We start from the raw sequence: 20,778 nt of genomic DNA on the forward strand, positions 1-20,778 counted from the left end.
GGTCATTCCCATCTAGAAGGGAAGTTCCTCCACCGCCAAGAACCGTGTCTCACGGATTTGCTGTGTTCCCAGACCCATTCCAGGTCCAGGAAGGTGAGCTCAGTGAGCATTTTCTGTGGGGAGGATCCAGACTGCTTTATATGATCCTTAGAAACTATTCAAAATGCGGAAGGCAGTAACTTCCTTGGTAAGATATGTAGGGCCGCACAGACACCATCACTGAGCATTGCTGCACGCACTCAGCCTTCTGAAGTTTCGAACCAGACGACCAGACCCACCTTCCCAGGGCAGCTCCACTATCCCTGCCTCTCCCTAACAAGAGGTGCTCCTATTGTCTGAACCCACCTGGTCTCCTCTCCCAATTCTGAATAGCACCTGGATCTCTGTTCATCCTGCTGCCTGGACCCACCCACAGCCTCAGCGGAGCACCAGAGCCCTGAGCATGCAGGCCCACCTGCACCCGGTGAGCAGGTGCCTACCTTGGTGTCAATCTTCCAGGTGATCTCTCGGATGCTCTGAAACCACTCGAAGAGCTCCTCCACCCTGTCTGTGGCAAACTCCACCGGAGGGTCGCCCTGCTTCTTGGGCTCCAGGATAAAGACAAAGGGCTTCTGGTTTTTTCCCTGTGGGGCTTTCACTTGGGGGAGAGAGTAAGAAATGTCCCAGTCAGCCTATTAGAGGGCCACAAAGACCAGACTGCACCCTGCCTGAGCCATTTCTCTCATGGACCAACCGCCACTGCTGTGATCAATGCGGTTAGCATTGATGGGGACATCTACTTTCCATCGGGGTAGGTACACGTCACACACGTCACTGCTCAAGGGATGCGGGGGATTCAGTAGTGTCCTCCAAAAAGATGTGTCGGGTCACCAGTACCTGTGAATGGGACCTTATAGGGTTGTTGCAGATGTACTTAGGTTAAGGATCTCAAAATGAGATCATCTTGGATTTAGGGCAATTCCAACACCCAACAACTATTAGTATCCTTGTAAGAGAAAGGAAAGGGACACTTAAGATGCAGGGAAAAAAAAAACAAAACATTAAAATGCATGAGAGAACCTGAAAAAAATACCCTCTTGTCCACTTTATAGACACATGTTCATCTTGACCAAAAGAAACATTGAAAATCTTTTTGATTGACCAATCATAAAATGCTCTTTGCACTCATCATAAATATTTTTTACAAATTACTAAAGCAATACACGTTCATTTTAAAAAGATTTAAAATATAACTAAGCAACTTGGTATTTTTACAAAATGTTTACCTACAATACATAAAATTTTATGAACTGATTGTTTCACTTAGGATATTGTGCATAATTTTCTGTGTTATGTATAATATTTTATATATAAAGAATAAATAATTCAAATGGCTTTTTTTTTTTTTTTTTGACAGGGTCGCACTCTGTCACCCAGGCTGAAGCACAGTGGTGCGATCTTGGCTCACTGCAGCCTCCACCTTCTAAGATCATGCAATCCTCCCACCTCAGCCTCCCAGGTAGCTGGGACCACAGGTGCACACCACCAAGCCTGGCTAATTTTTGTGATTTTTGTAGAGAGGGGTTTCACCATGTTGCCCAGGGCTGGTCTCGAACTGAGCTCAAGCAATCCACTCGCCTTGGCCTCCCAAAGTGCTGGGATTACAGGAATGAGCCACTACACCCAGCTAAATGGCTTTAAAAACAGATGCAGACACAAGGGAGAAAGCCACGTGCAGACAAATGTGGAGACTGAAGAATGCAGCCACAAGCCAAAAACACCAAGGAGTCACCAGAAGCTAGGAGAGAAATGTGGCATGGCTTCTCTAGACACAGAGAAAGCATCTTACAGACAAGAAAAGATTATGACAGGGAAGCTTATCTGCCAAATAGTATCAGTAGCTAAGATTTCTGAGCTCTTATATTCCAGACAATATTCTAAGCAGATTATATGTACTGCATCTTTTTTTTTTTTTTTTTAAGATTTTGAGGTCTTGCTGCATTACCCAGGCTGGTCTCCAACTCCTGGGGCTCAAGGGATCCACCCGCCTCAGCCTCCTGAGTAGCTGGGACTACAGGCACCCTGCTTTTGCTAGGCCCATTTTACAGGAGGCAAAACTGAGGCTGATTAAGAGAAAGTAACACGTGGAAGGTCACACAGCTAGTAGCAGTAAAATTGAGGCTCAGTTCAAACCTGACTCCAAGATTTCCACTCAGAACCACTGAGCCACGTGCCTCTGCTCTGCAAATACAGGGATGGGGGAAGATGATGCAGAGAGCACCAGAAGTGAACACAGGACCTCAGCACATGTGGTGGTCACTTAGGACCTTGATTTTCTCATCTGTTAAGGGGAGCAAAGACTCCCTCTCCGACCTATCCTGCTGGATCGTTGTAAAGGAAAAGCAGCAGGTAACAAATGTGGCAAGTAGGCTGGGCATGGTGGCTCATGCCTGCAATCCCAGCACCTGGGGAGGCCAAGGCAGGCAGATCACTTGAGGTCAGGAGTTAAGGCCAACATGGCAAAACCCCGTCTCTACTAAAAATACAAAAATTACCCAGGCACAGTGGCACACGCCTATAATCCCGGCTACTCGGCAGGCTGAGGCAGGAGAATCACGTGAATCCAGGAGCAGAGGCGGCAGTGAGCCAAGATCACACCATTGCACTCCAGCCTAGGTGACAGAGACTCTATCGCAAAAAATAATAATAATAATTAGTTAATGTGTAAAGCAGAGAACTGGCAATAGAAGCACGAAGTTCCTGGGGCTGCTGTCACGTGAGTCCTAGGGACCCATGCCCATGCCTTCCCAGGGAGGGTCATGGGCTGCCCAGAACAAGGAGGCCTGCTACAGAGTCCATTCACATGGGAGCTGCACCACACGCACTTCAAAGCAGGCAGGCTTAAGACCCAGGAAGCCCAGCACACATAAGACCCCGGCCACCACTGGACAAGCCTGGCCTCGGGGCCACGCCTTCATGTCCCCTTACAGCACAGTCAACATGGGTGGGCTGAGTTTCCTGGGCCCCAGCAGAGCAACCAGGAAGCAGAGGTTCAAAGAGAAGTGACAGGTCTGTGGTCTCATAGCAACAGAGAGGCAGAGCTGGGCTTAGAACCCGAGACTCCCAACTCCATGCTGCGTTTCAGCCAGGCTGACAGCTCAGCTTTCCTTCGAAACGCATGGGAAACACAGGCGGATCCTGAGATAGTAAGAGTGATGTTGGTAATAATGTCCGCTAACCACCATCTAGCACTTATGTACCAGACCCTGTTTTAGCATTTACAGTTTTAGCAGAGATTGATAGCAGACATAGCATCATACTCACTGACCAGCCTGACCTAAATACTCAGCTACAGCCGGGGAAGGAGCTGGCATTCAGAACAGGACCCTGTGTCAGCCACCTCCCGGTGTAGGGCGGGGCTGAGGTCAACCCATGGGGGATAGGGGTGGGAATCCAGGCTAAGATGATGTGCGCACGTACCAACGTTATAGGTGTTGAGGTCCAATATTCCTCTGCAAAGAGACCCTAAGGGATTGTCTTCAATAATCTATGAAGAAACAAGACATAACTCACGTTAGTTGTAACGGGAATAATAAAAAGACAACCTGTTTCCAAAGCACACCGTTTAGCAGAGACAGTGCCTGTGGAACTGTTTAAAATGCATTTTCATTACCAGATACGTCTACGGGGAGAGAGCTAAATAACGAAGCATGGAGCTGATAGGGACCTGGCGCGCAGAGGGTGCCAAGAGGTTAGGCGTTTCATTTTCCAATCCGTAAAAACGTGCTTTGTGAATTCTAGAACAGGTTTCACAATGCTTCCTCAGATCTGGTTTCAAAACACATCCTAGACCATTTATCTGATCTTATTACAAAATGAGACTCTTTTGCCTACTAAAGCCCAGCTCAAGAACCTTCTGTGGCTCCCCATGTCCTGTGGAAGCAACGCCCATGCTCTGTGATCTGGCTTTTAAGACTTTCAGAGCCCTCATCACCCTTTCCAGCTCTGCCTCCAATGGCACACTCGAACCATCCCAGGGTCTGGCTGAGATGAAGAATATCTTGGGCTTAGGAGAGGTGGCAGAACCAGGCATCCACTCATTGCCTGCACCACCCCAACCCCCAGGCCCGGCACCAGGCAAATGTTGATGCTCAGGTAAGGGCAGCGCAGTATACAGACGCAGCAAGGGCTTCATGTCTCTGTCTCAGTCCAAGCACACAGAATACAACCACATTCCCACTGCCACACCTTTGCTTAGACTGTACTTCCCACTTGGAACTCCCTTCTGCCAGTTTCTCGCTGTTGAACTCTTAACTTGACTTGTAAGGCTCAAATACTCCTTCCTCCAGGAAGCCTTCCAAGATTGCCCTACCTCCCTTAGAAAATAAACACCTAGGGCTGTAATGCCGGCACGCTGCATGTGGCTGCTCTCTAAAAAGAGGCGGCAAGGGAACAACCACCAGGTTTACAAAGTCACCAGGAAGGCCTCATCTCACCTTCTGGTTAGACCCACTTGGCTTACTCAACCCGAGCACGTTCTCAATGTCTGGCTGCCCAACATACATGTGTTTCATTTGCAAGTTGCTTAAGCAAAGGACAAATTCCCCATTTGGCCACTTTCACTCCAGTGGGAATTCTCCCTGCATATTCAAACCCTTCCAAGCCCAGCACAACCTGATTAAAACACGGCTGGCTTGTCACAGCAACTCACCCGCAACAACTCAATCTCAATTTCCCTATCACTCTGTCTTTCCTGATCCAGAGCTCCACAGAGACCACAAGCAGCACATGGAAACATTCAACCACCGAGATGGCACAGGTCCCTGAAAAACTGGACCCGCAGATCCCTTCTTCCTGTAACAGCATCAAAGAGGGGGACTCGCCTGTTTTTCCAGCTCCTCAACATCTGCAGTTGAGATGTCCTCGACGTAGTTGGATGGGAAGTACTGCTGGATCCTGGTTCCATAGTCTCCTTTCCACCTGGATAAGAAGAAAGGGCATGGGGCGCTGTCACCAGGTGGCATGCACTCCCCACTACTGCTTATTAGCACCCAACTGCTGGCTTGATTCTGATGGTGACAGGCAGCAAGTGGCCAAGTGACCAGTGTCACTATCTGTGACAACAGAGCTTTTCAAAGGCAACTTCTTTTTTTAATTACCAATGAGTTATTGGGGTCTGATTTCCCTCCTTATCACATGACCTTAATGTTTGATCAAAGATACCCCAAGTCAGAAGTTTCAGTGCTCTAAGTGGAAGTCAGAGACTATACATGACAAAAGTTCACCCCCATTTCAGGGAGGTTGTGAATTTAGAGAGAAGGTGGTTCTGGAGGCAGACAGGCTGGAATGAAATTCCAGCTCTCCCACTGACTGTGGAGGCTTTCTGTGCCTCCGACTATCCATCTGCAAAACGGGGAAATGCGAGTGCTTCCCTCAGTGCGTTTTATTAGGACTCTAAATTAACAAAAGCTGAGTGCTTGGGACAGTGCCTACCTAGTGCACAGTAAATACTCAATAGTGTTAGCTCTTATTATTATTCAGCTAAAACACTGTTCTCTATCTTCATAACGACACTGACAACACGGGACATAATCCCTCTATGAATGTCCCTGGACCCACCAGACGGTGAGCATCTGTAAGACTGATTCCTCCCGGCAAGTCCATGCCCAGACACGCAAACCCTCTCCTTCAACCTGTCCATCTCTTGAGCCACTTTCTGTAGCCAGGGACTCTCCAAAATGCACCTCTGACCACGCCACATGATGGCTCCCCAGGGCCTCTGGAATCCAGCCCAGACTCTTCAACATGGCAACCACGGCACAGCACAGTGTGACCCCAGGACTCCCAGACGTCACCTCCTAACTCTCCATGACATTTGCTCCAGATGACCCATCGTCCCCATCATGCCTCTGCCACGCTGCCTGGTTTCCATTTCTTTGGCCCATGCCCTTGGTACCCAGTTTCCCCCCACTAATTTAAGACTCAGGTTGGGCATTTTCTCTCCCAGGGAATCTTCCCTGACTGCCTCCTAGGCTGAGCACTCTTCCTCTGTGGTCCCCTGGCATCCTGTCCCCACGGTCATCCGAGCAGCCACACCTTATACTTAACGTATAATTATCCGTCTGTCTTCCCCACTATATGAGATCTTTCTGGATCTTTTTGTTTGTTTTGTTTTGTTTTTGAGACAGAGTCTCACTCTATCACCCAGGCTGGAGTGCATGGCACGATCTCGGCTCACTGCAACCTTCGGCCCCCGGGTTCAAGCAATTCTCCTGCCTCAGCCTCCCAAGTAGCTGGGATTACAGGCACGTGCCACCACGTCTGGCTAATTTTTGTATTTTTAGAAGAGACAGGGTTTCACCATGTTGGCCAAGCTGGTCTCAAACTCCTGACCTCAAGTGATCTGCCCTCTTTGGCCTCCCCAAGTGCTGGGATTACAGGCGTGAGCCACTGTACCCGGCTGACCTTTCTGGATCTTAGTCAAGTCTGTGCTCCATGGTGGTGGGAAGAAATTAACCATTTTTTGGTCTGAATAAGCAGAGTGAGGACTGATGCTACCAATTCACCTAGCAGAGACACAGAACCGCGGGTTGTAAGCGCTTTTCACACCCCCCGCACCATTTCTCCAGACGCACTTCTGGCAAGGGCTGGCTGTATTTACAGCGATGATATATACCATCTATCCAGGACTGAGCACTTTGCATTCCCTTCACTCAAGGAGCATCTTGGTTCAGACAACAATTGTTTGGTCCCCTAGCTACAGGGCAACCAGTTTGGGAGTATGCAAAAAAGGCCGTTTCACACAGGCAGCCCCCTGTACCACTACTGCCATCACAGAGAGAAATGACCACAGTCGCTGGGCGGTTTGCCCACACTCCCTTGCCAAAGAAACTTCTGCCAGTCTCTTAAGACAAGAGCCTTCAAAATTCAGAGAACTGCCTATCAGTCATAGAAAGGCATGAAGCCGTCTCACACAGAATGGAAAACTGATTTGGAGTAGTCACCTGGGCTCCTCCCACAACTCCAAAAATGACAGTCACCCACCCAGTGAGCACCAGGATGTGGACCAAGGCAGGGACAGGAGCACAATGAGGGAAAGCCAGTGTGCCTGGAGGAGACCTCAACTCTGTGCCACTTCGAGTGGGGGGACTTGGGCAAAGTCAAGCCTCTGAACTGGGAGAAGCAGATGGACAACACTGCGGGAGCCTCCAAGGGGCAGCAGCAGGGGCTGCAGTAGGGACTGTGATGTCAGCAAGGAGGCCAAACAGGGCAGGCCTACGCCCCTACTCCAGCTCAACAGATAACTCGGCTGCATCTTTGGTTCTGGGGAATCTAGGTATGAATTGGTTTGCAATGAGGTTCTCCTGATTTTAAGAAAAAGTTTGACAAACCCTGGATTAAGGCATCTTGCAAGAGGACAGGGAAGGACTTAGCAGATGAATGGGGTTAAGAGTGTAGGCTCTGGGGGTTCAGATTTCAGCCTGCTGTGTGGCCCTGGACAAGTGACTGTACTTCTCAAGGCTTCAGTTTCCTCATCTGTAAAATGCAGGTAACAACAGAACCAACCTTTTAGAGTCATCATGTAGACTGAGTTATTTCAAATGATGTGAGTTATTTCAAATGTGCTTAAAACAGTGCTTGACACATAGAAGCACTCCATGCATGCTGCTATTCAGATTTCTAAGCCAGGTCTAGTTATCTTGTGGGAGGCAGAAATGCCAGTCTCTGAGGTACTTAAACCAGTGCTGACTGGTTTAATATGAGCGAGTTCTTATTGCTCTCAGACAGAAGTCACCCCACAAAACCACTTGCCCAGAAACCTATCGGTGGGCAGCGAATTTTTCTTCCAAGGTTAAAAAGCGAAGTGGTACTAAACCCTAGCATACCCAGGTACCTTTGCCCTAAAAACATATTGTCTTCAATTCAGGATGTGGCCATTGCATACAGCACGGGACTATGGAATAGCCTAAGAATTTGAATTGGAAATAACACACAGTCTTGTGTATTGTAAAGCGCCTGCACTATTTAGTATTAGTATTTATTTGCGTGACTTGGAAAGTCTCATTCGCCGCATCTTTAAAGTGGGGATAATCATAGTCCTGACCACAGGGGGTAATGAAGATTTGGTTGAAGATTTGGTTAGACAATGCATGAAAGCAATTCGCAGACTGCTTGCCACTTAGTAAGACTTCAATAAATGGTAGCTGCTGTTGTAATTATAATAATATACAATATATGATATGATATGTTGATAACTGTTAATACTGTTGTTTATCCATTTTCTCAAAGAGAGCATGCACCAAGCCACCTTTCTAAAAAGGGACTTAACACAAGAGGTCAAAGCCAGCCCAGGATGACAGACAAAGGAGGTCAGACTTGGCCAGCACCTGAGTCTCATCACCAAGAAAGGACAAGTCAAGCCCCCGTGCCAAGCAGCCCAGCCTCTCTTCAGCCTTACCAGCCCCCGGGCTCCTTGGAGACATTGTGGATGAGGGCACCGCGGCAGAAGCTCAGCTCATCGCTTTGCTTGGCTTTGTAGTCATACAGAGCTTTCACGGTTCTCTGAGGCTTTCAGGGAAAACAAGAAGGAAAAGGTCAGGCCGGGGACAGGAGGGGAGGGAGGCGGCTGCGTTCCCAGGCACCATTTGGTTCTTCTCACTGAGGAGCAGGAGGCTTCAGGCCAAGGTCACAAAGTCACCTGCTGGAGAGGGACTGGCATTGCAAAGAATCCAAGACCCCAAAAAGTCACTAGGGAGTGAAGGAGAACTGACCTAGGCAGACCCAAGGGTACCTGGGTTGAGGTTAAGGGTTAGGGGTTAGGAGTTAGGGTTTAGGGCTGGGTTAGGGTTAAAGTTCAGGCTTAGAGTTGGGGTTACAGGTTAGGGTTTAAGGTTAGGCTTAGGGTTAGGGTGGGAGTGACCCTATATTGTAGTGACACCATATTGCTCAATTTCCTCAACAAAGGAAGGAGATGCCTTTTAGATTAAGCCAAGACCGTCATCACAGTGCCTGTGCTCAGCAAGCCTCCCACAAGTTTAAGGGCAACCCCATTCTTCCTGCCTGTCCTGAGGGCCTCACTGCTCTTTTTCTGTAGGTCAGCAGTCCCCTATCTACACTCCTGAAGGACCTTGACATTTTGCAAGAGTCACTGAGCTGCTCCTCCATGAAATTCATCAAAAAGTGGTCTCTGTTCACAGATCTAAGATAGAACTTCCTTGGTATAGAAATGTTCTTCAGTGAATTTGTTTTCACGCCTTCTGCCTGGTGGGCATAAATGAACACCCACACGGCAAGCAAATATTAGTGGGAAAAGCTCTGACATTGTCAAACCTGTTTCAATCAGTGGCTTCCTTCTCCTCCCACCAGAAGGAAATGGGCATTTCACAGGGAACCCAGTAAAACTTTTCCTCAGAACACAGGCTACGGAGTCAGATATGTAGGTTCAAATCATTGCTCTGCCTTTGAATAATAATAAAAGTTTGAGTCTCTCTGATCCTCAGTTCCCCCATCTGTGAAATGGGAATTAAATTTTTATGTATTTCACAGAGTTGTTAAGACTATTACATGAGATCATGTGTATAATGATAAAACTGACAACAGCTTGCAATTCTTAAGTGCTAACTAGAGTATAGTGAAAGCATTGTTCCAAGCCTTAAGGTATCTCCTTTAATCCTTACAACAACCATAACAGGTAGGTAGTTATATGATTATGCCCATTTTACAGATGAGAATACTGAGATGCAGAGAGAGACAGTAACTTGCCCCACATCAACCAGCTGTTTTAAGTGGCTCAGCCCAGAACTGGATCCATCAATGTGAGTGATTGCCATAGTTCATGATGTTTCATAAGAAGCAGTGTGGGCCGGGCGCGGTGGCTCAAGCCTGTAATCCCAGCACTTTGGGAGGCCAAGACGGGCGGATCACAAGGTTAGGAGATCGAGACCATCCTGGCTAACACGGTGAAACCCCGTCTCTACTAAAATACAAAAAACTAGCCGGGCGAGGTGGCGGCGCCTGTAGTCCCAGCTACTCGGGAGGCTGAGGCAGGAGAATGGTGTGAACCCGGGAGGCGGAGCTTGCAGTGAGCTGAGATCTGGCCACTGCACTCCAGCCTGGGTGACAGAGCGAGACTCCATCTCAAAAAAAAAAAAAAAAAGAAGCAGTGTGGGTTCTAGAAGCCCTGCCACAGGGATCTGCAGCTAGAGGCCAGAGGCTAAGCAGAGCCCTCGCCTTTCTCTCCCCCGCCTGCACACAGAGCAGCCTCTACCTGCATATCCTGCTTCAAGGATGGATATGAGGACCAGAGCCGGTCTCCAAGGCCACAGGAAGGAACACTCATCAGTTAGAGAGGTGACTGTTCTCGTCACCAAAACATCCTTCACTTCTAACAAAAGTTTTTGCTACTAAGGTCTCTTAATGCATTTCACACACAGCTCAATTTGCCCACAACTTTTCAAGATTTCATTTCTTTCTGAAACAGATCTGCATTGGCCAAGGATTATAAATTTTTAAAAAAGAAGGTCATCGCTGGATTTCAACAGAGCCCACAAGCAGGGCCCCTTCCTAAGTGAGCATTGTACACTAATCGTGTGCCACATGACCTCCAAACAGAAAATTCGCCGCAGTTCTTCCTGTGCTGGCTCAAACTAAATTTCAGATGAAACCATGGCAAGGAGGAGCTAAGGGCTAAAAGTAAAATCCATCCCTACACCTGCATGAAATTACACAACAGTGTCAGGGTGGGAATATGAGATAGCATTTGCGCTGCAAGGAGGTCAGCGAACCAAATGGAATTTATAAACACCACGGACTCCGTCAGCGAGCAAAAAACATTTGAAAGACTTTTAATTAGAAGCATTTGGCCCAAAGGTGGCTCGTCAAACCTCAGAATTTTATCAAAACACTGTTGCATTTGTATGGAATTCTATTAACATTTTCCCTGACACTAGACTTCATATTGTCAATCATCCTTTCTTCTCAAAAAAAAGAAAAAAATTTATTTTAGCCAGGTTTTCCAAAGTCTTCCCTTGCCCTGTTATAACTGCCAGGGGAAGAAGATGGAATCCACATCAGCCTCGTGACTCAGAAATCGTGTGAATTGGAGGTTCGGCACTTACCATGGACGGATTGATTTCACTGGGATCCACATACATTCTGCTGACATCGTAGAGGGAGTTTATATCTCTTTCCTGGAAAAAAAGAAAGAAAGAAATGGAATAACCCATGCTCCTCGAATAGCCCTTACATATAACAAGTGTTCTAGGCTTCCTTATGGTTACCTAACCTTTGATAGAGGAGTTGAAACCTCACAGAATTTTCTTATGGCCCATGAGTAGACACAGAAAGAAGCTATAAAGAAGGTCCCCAGACTTGGAAACTAACCCAAAATCAGAAAGGCCCTGCCCTGGCCTGCTGCATGCCAGGCACCATGTTCCTTTGTAAAAGCACAAATCCTAAGATCCAATGGTGTGCTGGAGTGACCTCCCGGCTCACAAAAGCCCACTGCGTACATCACTTTGTGACTCCACATTCCAGGTTCAACCACAGCACATCAACAACTTGAAACTGACCACTGACCACCATGGAAGTATTTACACCATGGAAATTGGCAAATGCTATAAACCAGTCCCTTCCACTGCCCCGCTCAGAGCTGTTTGAACATTTACTAGCATACCACTGCCAAGATCCACCCCCACCACCTCTCTGTTCCTCTCTTTCTGTTCCCCATGTGACTTTAGGGCTTGCGGTGTGGCCACTCCTCTACCTAGAGCCACCCCTTCATTCACTTCTCCCAAGAGCCCATTCACTGCTGTCTTCCATGTTTCAGCCCACATTTCTCCCCTTTTAAGGTGGCCCTCTCTATCTCCACTCCCACAGCCTAAGGTAGTATCCACCCCTTTTCACACCATCCTGTTTATTATATTTCATGCTACGTGAAAACATCTTAATTGTGTATATTGTCTGTCTCTCCTCTCCAGAACCTAAATTTCCCAAAGCAGATTTTGTTGCATAGTACTCCCAGTATCTAGAACAGTTCTTGGCACATGGTCAGAATGCCATAAATCTCTTTTCAATAAATTAATGATCTGTGTGGTAAGAATGGAGACACAGTAATCACGTCAGGTCTCTCCTGAACCCAGAACTCTCCAGTAACTCAGAGAAAAAGCCAGGGCCTTACAATGGCCTATGCACCCCTGCATGATAAGTCACCTGTGAACCCCCGTCCTTATTTAGCTCTACCCAGACTTGGGCTCGCTTCATTCCAGCCATGCTGACTTCCTCTTAGTGCCTCCAGGCAGGCTTCTACCTCAGGACCTTTGCACATGCTATCCTCTCTTCCTCCAGAAGATACCCACATGGCTCAGTCCTTTTCAGTGAGATCTTCCTATACCACCCTCTGAAAACTGTGGCCCCTTCTTCATCACTCTGTATCCCTTTATCCACCGGCCCAGTGTTCTTCTCCTTAGCACTCATCACCACCTGGAACATGCTATGGATATTTTAAATCTCATTTGTTGCATCTCCCCAACACTACACTGTAAGCAGCACAAGGGCAGGGTCTTTGTTGTATTCAATTTGTATCCCCAGGACCTACAGCAGTATCAGACACCTGGTGAATACTCAGAGGTTTGCTGAATTCATGAACAGATGAGGTACAACCTCAGACAAGAAATCCCACCAAACCACAAGGCAGTCCACCACTTACCATGTTGTAGCGCTCCAGGAGCTCGGGGGTCACGGGATAGCGCAGTCTCATCTTTCGGTAGAGTGAATGCTTCTCGTAGTAACTGACGAGCTCCACCAGACTCTCAAAATAGGCAGAGGTCCCCAGCACAAAGTGCCGGCCATCCCGGTTGATGCGACAATGCTTCACCTTGCCCCTAGCCCTGGAGGGGGAAGAACATAGGGTTGACATGCCAAGATCCTGGTGGCCAACCAATTTTTATACAAACCTCACTGATTAGATACAACCTAGTTATCCAGCCTTAGAGAAGTGGGTAAATAAACAGGGTATAGTCCTCCTATGGAATACAAGACAATTAGAAAATGGTGTGGGTATTTTCAAAACAGATCTAGAAGAATCTGTGTCTCAGAAGAAATCTTGCCAAGTGACTCAACAGCTCCTCTTACCCTCCCCTCCTCCCCAGCTACAGGACTTGACTTTAGGAGCATCCTAGGGAACTAGGTCAAGAGTAGGCCACATCTGGCCCACCACCTGCTTTTATCGAAACACAGCCACAGTTCATTTGTTTATACATTGTCTGGGGCTGTTTTCACACTAACAGCAGAGTTGTGTAGCTGCAATAGAGACCATATGGCCTGCAAAAACTAAAATATTCACTCTGTGGTCCTTTACAGAAAATGTTTGCCAATCCCTCCCATCAAAATTATTAAATCTTGTCTTCAGTGACTCAACTAGTAAAACAGTGACTTTTTTTCAAAAAAGAAATAAGTCTTTCATTCCTTCATCTATTTGAAACATGAAGCAGAAAAAAATCCAAACAGAAGAGCCTGCTTGGTTTTATTAGCTTTTATCAAGACAGAAACATCTGGAAAATATTTTGACCCTAAGTTTACAGCCAAGAGGGTCTTTTTTAAAACATCTACCCCAAATAGCCAAAGCAATTTTGAGCAAAAAATAACAAAGCTGGACATATAACACTATCTTACTTCAAAATATACTACAAAGCTATAGTAATAAAAATAGCATGACAGGCTGGGTGTGGTGGCTCACGCCTGTAATGCCAGCACTTTGGGAGGCCAAGGTGGGTGGATCACGAGGTCAGGAGATCGAGACCATCCTGGCTAAAATGGTGAAACCCCCTCTCTACTAAAAATACAAAAAATTAACCGGGTGTAGTGGTGGGTGCCTGTAGTCCCAGCTACTCGGGAGGCTGAGGCAGGAGAATGGCATGAACCTGGGAGGCGGAGCTTGCAGTGAGCCGAGATCGCACCACTGTACTCCAGCCTGGGTGATAGAGCGAGACTCCGTCTCCAAAAAAAAAAATAGCATGACAGTGGCATAAAAACAGACACACAGACCAGTGGAACAGAATAAAGAACCAAGAACCAAGAAATAAATCCATGCATTTACAGTCAACTGATCTTTAATAAAGATGTCTAGAACCCACCAGGCGGAAAGGACAGTCTGTTAAATAAGTAGGGTTGGGAAACCTAGATTTAAAAAATTTAAAAGAATTTCAAAAGAAATTCCTATATAAATAAAAATTTCAAAAGAAGAAAATTAGACCCTTATCTCACACCATAAACAAAAAAAGCAGCTCAAAATGGATTAAAGACTTAAACCTAAGACCTGAAACTGTACAACTACTAGAAAAAAAGAGAGGAAAACCTCCATAACATTGGTCTGGGCAATCATTTTTCAGATATGACCCCAAAAGCACAGGCAACAAAAATGAAAGTGGACAAAGGGGATTATATCAAACTAAGAGCCTTCTGCATAGCCAAGGAAGGAATCAACAGAGTAAAGAAACAACCTACAGAATGGGAAAAACCTCTGCAAACTGAACATCTGGCAAGGGGTCAATATCGAAAATATATAAGGAAGTCAAACAGCTGAATAGTAAGAAAATAAACGACCCAATCTAAAAATGGACAAAGGCCGGGTGTGGTAGCTCACACTTGTAATTCCAGCACTTTAGGAGGCCAAGGCAGGCAGATCACTTGAGGTCAAGAGTTTGAGACCAGCCTGATCAACATGATGAAACCCTGTCTTTACTAAAAATACAAAAATTAGCTGGGCATGGTGGCAGGTGGCGGGTGCCTGTAATCCCAGCCACTCTGGAGGCTGAGGCACGAGAATCACTTGAACCCGGGAGGCAGCGGTTGCACTGAGCTGAGATCATGCCACTGTACTCCAGCCTGGATGACAGAGTGAGACTCTGTCTCAAAAAAAAAAGGACCAAAGGATCTGAACAGACATTTCTCAAAAGAAGATACATAAATGGCCAATGGTTACATAAAAAATATTCAACATCACTAATCATCAGAGAAATGCAAATTAAAACCACAATGAGATGTCACCTCACACCTGTTAGAATGGCTGTTAGCCAAAGGAGAAGTGCTGGTGGGGATGTGGAAAAAAAGGGACACCCGCACCTGGTGGATGGGACTGTAAATTAGCATAGCCACTATGGAAAACAGTACAGAGGTTCCTCAAAAAATTAAAAATGGAACACCATGGGATCCAGCAGTCCCACTTCTGGGTATACATCCGAAGGAAAGGAAATCAGTATGTCAAAGAGAAAGCTGCACTCCTATGTTCATAGCAGCATTCACCATAGCCAAGGTGTAGAATCAGCCTGCCCATCAACAGATAAATGGATAAAGAAAATGTGGTACATTTACATAATGGAATACCATTCAGCTTCAAAAAAGAAGGAAAGCCTGTCATTTGCAACAACATGGATGAACCTGGAGGACACTGTGCTGTGTGAAATAGGCGAGACACAGAAAAACAAATACCACATGATCTCGTATGTGAAACCTAAGAAGAGTGAAAGTCACAGAAGTAGAGAGTAGAATGGTGGTTACCAGGGTCTGGGGCAGGGGGAGGTAGGAAGTGTTGGGGTTATGTTGGTTAAAGGGTACGAAATTTCAGTAAGACAAGAGGAGTAAGTTCAAGAGATCTGTGGTACAGCATAGGGACTGTAGTCAATAACAAAGTCCGGGCCGGGCATGGTGGCTCGCACCTGTAATCCCAGCACTTTGGGAGGCCAAGAAGGGTGGACCACCTGAGGGCAGGAGTTCGATACCAGCCTGGCCAACATGGTGAAACCCCCGTCTTTACTAAAACACAAAATTAGCCAGGCATGGTGGTGCATGCCTGTAATCCCAGCTACTCAGGAGCCTGAGGCAGGAGAATCGCTTGAACCCAGGAGGCAGGGGTTGCAGTGAGCCAAGATCATGCCACTGCACTCCAGACTGGGTGACAGAGCAAGACTCTGTCTCCAAAAAAAAAAAAAAAGACCTGTATTCTTGAAAATTGCTGAGGGTAGACTTTAAGTCTCACCACACACAAAAGAAATGGTTAAGTATGTGTGGAAGTGCATATGTTATTATCTCAATTTAGCCATTTCACCACGTATACGTATTTCAAAACACCATGCTGTACAAGATACATATATACAACTTTTATTTGTCAATTAAATAAATTAGGAAAAGCATCTAGAAGCGTAGTTTCTATGGGCATACTACTCATTTAACAATTTTGCATGGCAGGGAAAAAAATCAAGAAAAGACATTTTTTGCACTATAGAGAGACTTTTATTGTTTTCAAATACTTATTTCTTTTTTAAAAGGATTTCCAGTCTTTTGAAAATACATATCTATTCCTTTAAGCCATTTCTTCAAAAGGCCTGTGAAAACAAAACGCTAGAAGACTTCTGCTTCAGTGGTTTATTTGCAGTGATATTTTATTAAATATTTATTCCTCCTAAAAACACAGAGGAAAGAAAAGAAACAATGCTGAGTAGAAAAGCTGCAGAACGATCCCATTTGTATTTTCAAAATAGAACAAAATACCCACACGCGAAATGGCACCATGTATTTTCCATAGGCACAGACATGCAGAAATGCGTATTTATTTTTTAAATGTCTGCATGGACACAGCAACTAGCAAACTATGCTTTCTACCAGGATATCTCCACTGAGATGAGAAGGACCACAGGGGGCTTTAGCCTTCAGGGTAATGTCTTAATTTTTTATGGAGAGAATATCTTCCTGCAATATTCATGTAATTAAAAATTAACTTTACAACTTTTCATAAGAGCTTCTCAGGGCAGGGGGGCTCTGGGGTGCCGAGGTAGAGAGCCGAGGTCAGGTTCTAGCTCCTCCCACAGGGAAGCCCTAAGCCTCAGTTTCCCGATCCACAGCCTCGGGGATCCGCAACCCCTGTCTCATGGGAGCATTAGGATCATCGTCTATGAGGTGATTTCGGGGTAAGCCCTCGGCACTGTGTCTGGCACTCAGGCAGGACTCAGTAAGTGAATGGTTTGGAAAACATAACTGAAATCAACCCACAACTAACTTCCCTGGGAGAAAAGAGAATCAAAAGGGGAGATGGGAACAGGGCTGGAATACGAGTTGCATCTCCCAACCTCCTGGAGCATGGATGCCACAGCCACGGCCTGAGGTCTCAGCTTCACTGAGAAACCCCTCATCCTGCCCAAGAGATGCCTTCCACCAATCACAACCAGGCAACAACTCAACACTTCCTTTGTGGATTTGAAAGCAGGTGTTTCTCCTCTCCTGGGGAAATCTATCCAGAAGTTCAGTACACATCTGCAGAGCCCAGAACAGTGCCTGGCACCGGAGAGGTACTTTACAAATATGTAGAGAGCAAGGAGGAGAAGTTCCTCCAGACCTGAGTTCCCCCACTGCCTGGTCCAAATTCCCCATCCGTTCCCCTGGAGGGCCCCTACTCACCCTCCACCACCCTGCCTGACCAATCCCTCTGTAGCACTCACCACAAATTATTACACTGATTTCCTTATGTGCTCAAACCTCCTCAGTGCTTCTCAATGAAGGACAGTGACGCTTCACCCCAGCCCCTGACCACAGAAGGTTTGAAAAAGTGTATGTCCCGGGGCAGGGATGAGGGTGGTGCTTTTGATTGTTACAATGACTTAGGGTCCCAGATACACATGCAGTGGGTGGAGACCAGGGAAGTTCAACATCCCAACACAAAAGGATCAGTCCTCACGCCCCTCCTCTTTGAGAAACACTGTGGGGACAGAGCTTCCCTGACAGTGGGCGGTGGGGAAGGTGGGGAGCTGCCATCCTTGCTGATTGATTCATTGAGCCAGCATTCACCAACCACCAACTACATCCCAGCCAATGTTACATAAGCAGGAACAGATCAAAAACAAGAAATACTTGGAGTGAGGCAACGTCTCATCCCTGCCAGACCATTAGCCTGAGAGAGCAAGGACTGGGCTGTTTTTATCACTCCTGCATTTCTGGAGCCCAGCACAGGGCCCGGCACACAGTAGGTGTTCACCGTACATCTATTAACCCCTAAAAAATAAAAACTTCCATTCTCAAGACACCTCCAATCTCACGGGGAAGACAGGTTCACGAACTGAATGGGTCATGTATGTAAATCAGGCAGTCAACCTGAGGACCCACCCAACCTCTTCATCCACGTGGTCCCATTGAAGTGACCCCAGCCCCATCCCCAGACGGCCCGTCAGAATCATGCTACCGGGCTCAGGGAAGGGGCCATCCTTTCTGCCGGACACTGTCCTGGCAGCCCAAGGTACCGCCACCTGAGACAGAAGCTGATGGAGAGTAACGCCAGCACGCACACACAGGTGGCATCCCGACCAACGTCAGGCGAGGGCCCGACCGGGTGTGTCAGAGCTGTCTCCCCTCTTGAGCACCTCAGTTTCAGCCGGTTGAGTTTAGTTACCATCACTTGCACAGTATGACAGCACAGTGGGAGTGCCAACACCCCACCTGGGGCCTGGCGCATGGCAGGCCTTCAGTCCATGCACAGCAGACTGAACACACCTCCCTCCCCATCCAGGCTGAGGAGGCACCACTAAGAAGTTTGGGGAAAAGAGCAAAGGGCAGAGGCACCAATGCTGAGAAGCCCAGGTCACCCTCTTGGGAACACAGAGTACAGAAGAGCCATGCTGGTGGGAGGCTGCCCTGTGGCTGGAGCCAGCACACAGCAGGTCCTCAGTAAACTGCAGTGATAATGACTGTCACCACGGTCCCCAGGGAGGTAGCTCAGGCACAGTGGTGCAGGCAAGGAGGAAGGGAAATCCTAACGCCCAGGGGGCAGCCTGGCAGGGTCGCCAGGGTATGGGACTAGGGCACAGGGAATGGGGAGAGGAGTGGGCAGGGGCAAACCACACACCCCACAGCAACTACCATGCAGCCAGAACCACTGCGCCCATGTGAAACACAGGCCCAGAGTGTTCACTGCCTCCCATTTTTCACAAGAAGCAATCTCCGAGTTTTTCAGTGAAATTTCTCAGTTTTTCGCATCAGTGTACAAAAGATGCCCGCAGGCCTGATTTGGCCCCCAAGCCTCTGGCTGGAGACTCTGGAGTGAAGAGCTTAGACTTTGGAGACGAATAGGCCTGCAGCTGAACCTCAGACTCAGTTGACTATGAGGCTGTGTGACTCCAGGCAGGTCACTTAACCTCTCTGGGCCTGTTTTCTCCCTTGTAATAACTAGACCTCCCTCTCACAGGCTGTAGCAAAGGATTCAATCAGATAAGGCCTCAAAAGCAGCCCAGTGTCTAGAACACAGTTAGGAACTCAACATATGGCAGACTGTTACCACTGTAAGAATATGCAGGGAAACCCTGGTGCTGGGGAGACGGAGGGACAGCATGCTACACGGAGTCTGAGTCATCCCTCCACTCCTTGTCATTAGTGCAAGTGGGGGAATCTGGTGTTTGGGGGTAAAATTAGAGAACCACAGGCCTAGAGGTGGTTGGGCAGCAGCTGCAGATGGGAGGAAACTAGATCTATATCATCACAGGCCTAGGTTGTCTGGGTTCGAATCCCAGCTCCACCACTTACTGGCTGCCTGCTTCAGCAAGCTACTTAATCTTGCTGTGCCTCAGTTTCCTCCTCTGAGAAATATGGATCATGGTCATGTTACTGGAAGCCAAAGTGAGTTACTACAGGGCATCCTGCCCTGGAGAACACACACTATGCCTGGCACGTTGGAGCACACATTCTTGCAGCAGCTTTTGCTGTGATTGTTGTTGTTGTTGCTGATGCTCGGGGTGGGGTGGGGGGGTTCATGTGGGAACACTGCAGGTGAGCCTACACCTGAAATTCCCCCTTGCCTCTCCACACCTGTCCTTGCCAAGCCCCTCTGGAGGGCATGTGCCTCCCACCCTCGCACCCACCTGAAGGTGATGGCATAGGAGTCGCTTCCCTCTCGCTTCCTGATCAGGAAGGCTCCGTCCCGGGGGATCCTCATCAGCATGTCCTCTGCCTCTCCGCGGCTCAGGCTCTCATAGTACCACCTGCAGCACAGGGCCAGGGAAAACGACCAGGTGAGTGGCCTCCAGGCTGTCAGTGGGCCACCCACAGAGGGCAAGACAACAGTGTCAGTGACACCTGGAACCTGGCCCTGGAAATGATCATGGAAATCACGCAGTGGGCTTCCCCAGCCAAAGACACCTCAGAAAATAGCAATTTGTAAAAATAACAGTGGGAGACCCTGTGGGTCTGTTTCAAGCCCAAAATAATACACTGGGCCAGGCACAGTGGTTCACACCTGAAATCCCAGCACTTTGGGAGGCTGAGGCGGGAGAATCACTTGGCGTCAGGAGTTTGAGACCAGCCTGGCCAATACAATGAGACCCTATCTCTATAAAAAAAATAAAACAGACTGGGCACAGTGGCTTATGCCTGTAATCCCAGCACTTTGGGAGGCCAAGACAGGTGGATCGCTTGAAGCCAGGAGTTTGAGACCAGCCTGACCAACATGGCAAAACCCCATCTCTACTAAAAATACAAACATTGGGCCAGGCGCAGTGGCTCACGCCTGTAATCTCAGCACTTTGGGAGGCTGGGGCAGGTGGATCATGAGGTCAGGAGACTGAGACCATCCTGGCTAACAAGGTGAAATCCCGTCTCAACTAAAAATACAAAAAATTAGCCAGGCATGGTGGCATGCACCTGTAGTCCCAGCTACTCGGGAGGCTGAGGCAGGAGAATCACTTGAACCCGGGAGGCAGAGGTTGCAGTGAGCTGAGATCATGCCACCGCACTCCAGCCTGGGCGGCAGAACGAGACTGTCTCAAA

General features: G+C 47.7%; 1 protein-coding gene across 2 annotated transcripts in view; it reads right to left on the reverse strand.

Annotated features, from left to right (window-relative positions):
- PLCG2 (phospholipase C gamma 2) overlaps positions 1 to 20,778 on the reverse strand; it is a 218,497-nt gene that overhangs the window by 33,385 nt on the left and 164,334 nt on the right. For both annotated transcript variants that reach the window (XM_017888219.1, XM_017888218.1), the window contains 7 exons: positions 19,875 to 19,994; positions 12,686 to 12,866; positions 11,097 to 11,168; positions 8,438 to 8,547; positions 4,863 to 4,959; positions 3,460 to 3,526; positions 480 to 637 (listed from right to left, as the gene is read on the reverse strand). In XM_017888219.1, the coding sequence (XP_017743708.1) occupies positions 480 to 637; positions 3,460 to 3,526; positions 4,863 to 4,959; positions 8,438 to 8,547; positions 11,097 to 11,168; positions 12,686 to 12,866; positions 19,875 to 19,994 (805 nt within the window). The remainder of the gene's footprint in view (positions 1 to 479; positions 638 to 3,459; positions 3,527 to 4,862; positions 4,960 to 8,437; positions 8,548 to 11,096; positions 11,169 to 12,685; positions 12,867 to 19,874; positions 19,995 to 20,778) is intronic.

The sequence above is a fragment of the Rhinopithecus bieti genome, unplaced genomic scaffold, assembly GCF_001698545.2.
Source record: "Rhinopithecus bieti isolate Rb0 unplaced genomic scaffold, ASM169854v2 scaffold_17826, whole genome shotgun sequence".
In the NCBI taxonomy this organism is placed as follows: Eukaryota; Metazoa; Chordata; class Mammalia; order Primates; family Cercopithecidae; genus Rhinopithecus; species Rhinopithecus bieti.